Raw genomic sequence first — 1,476 nt, 5'->3', positions numbered from 1 at the left:
AATATTGACATCTTCAACAATAACAACAAATGAAAAAACACCCTGAAAACAACAATTATCAAGTTTAGAAATTGACAACTAAATGAAAACAACGAAGTTCAGTTGTACGAAAAGACAAGCCGTAACAGTAATAGAACCTATCTACACGTATTTCATCAATCTTTTCTTCAAGGTGTACCAGAACCATTCCAAGACCTCCGACCAATGCCCCCCGGCCAGGAGACTGGTAGGCCCTACCGCCAACGTATCAGGTCATTCCTGGAGAAACTGAAAGCCAAGGTCGCCGAGAGGAAGGCAGAAGCATCCCCCGAGAAGAGAAAGGGCGGAGACAGGGCAAGGGCTCTTAGGGCCAGGATGATGATGAGACTCGCAGCAGCTAATGGTGAGTTTCCTCGAGGGGAGAGATCTACGACTGTGTTCTACGTCACCGCCTCTCTATTTGAGATCTAAGATTGTAAAGTATCATTAATTGTGTCCTAGTCACGTACCTTTCTATTTGAAATCTAAGAAAGCGCAGTACGTAACTTCTGTCTTTGGGATCAAAGATAGTGTGTTACGTCACTTCTGTATATTAAGATCTAAGAATGTGTATTACATCACAAATATTTGAGATCTAAGACTGTGTACCGAGCCACTTGAATATTTGTGTACTACGCCTCTTCTGAATTTGGAATCCTATATTGAGTACTGCGTCACTTCAATATTACGTCACTTCTGTATTTGGGATCAAAGATTAGAAAGAAAGGAATAACTTGTATACAATGTATTTCGTTTATAGGCGCTCCAAATCCCATGATGGGACCTGGCCCCGTGATGGGACAAAGCCCGATGATGGGACCAAGTGTGATGGGACCGTATCCCGCAATGGGTCAGAACCCATTGGTGCAAAATCCCATGATGGGACGACACCCAATGATGCAAAACCCAATGATGGGGCAACATCCAATGGCCCAGAATCCAATGATGGGGCAACATCCAATGGCCCAGAATCCCATGGTGGGACGGCATCCAATGGCACAGAACCCCATGATGGGACCACATCCAGTGCCACAGAATCCCATGATTGGGCAAAACCCGATGATGCAAAACCCCATGATGGGACCACGCCCCATGACACCTCGTCCCCCACTGCAAAGACCCGGCATGCTACCTCCTATGGCCCAGAGAACCCCTGGTTTGCCGACGAGTCCTTCTGATCCACGTAGCCTGAACGGACAAAGTAGGTTTTTGCATTAAGTCATTAAGTCTCTTTCCATTACTATGGTAACATCTCCAGGGTAGTTCGACTGACTTTCACTTTCACCATCGACCCCTCGTTTTCTTTCTTGCTGAAATATTTGGTTAGTGTAAATGTCGATCCCCTATTCTTAGAATTTGTTAAAAGCGCCCTTTTCGCATGTCTTCACACTGGCCCTGGGTGTGTGTAGTAGGTGACAAGAAAGCTAAAAGCGAAGGCATCAAGTTTACATCTACCAG

The 1,476-nt window shown here is 45.5% G+C and overlaps 1 protein-coding gene across 1 annotated transcript in view; it reads left to right on the top strand.

The window, feature by feature from the left end:
• Positions 1 to 1,251, top strand: part of LOC106013394 (protein transport protein SEC31-like) — a 3,057-nt gene extending 1,806 nt beyond the window's left edge. Inside the window, exons 3-4 of the mRNA XM_013089001.1 lie at positions 173 to 382; positions 779 to 1,251. Coding sequence (XP_012944455.1) covers positions 173 to 382; positions 779 to 1,236 — 668 coding nt within the window. The 3' untranslated portion in view covers positions 1,237 to 1,251. The remainder of the gene's footprint in view (positions 1 to 172; positions 383 to 778) is intronic.
• The last annotated feature ends 225 nt before the right edge of the window (positions 1,252 to 1,476 follow it).

Source organism: Aplysia californica, unplaced genomic scaffold (genome assembly GCF_000002075.1).
Source record: "Aplysia californica isolate F4 #8 unplaced genomic scaffold, AplCal3.0 scaffold00855, whole genome shotgun sequence".
In the NCBI taxonomy this organism is placed as follows: domain Eukaryota; kingdom Metazoa; phylum Mollusca; class Gastropoda; order Aplysiida; family Aplysiidae; genus Aplysia; species Aplysia californica.
The sequence above is the reverse complement of the archived record's forward strand: the minus strand, read 5'-3'. Positions and strand labels throughout refer to the sequence as shown.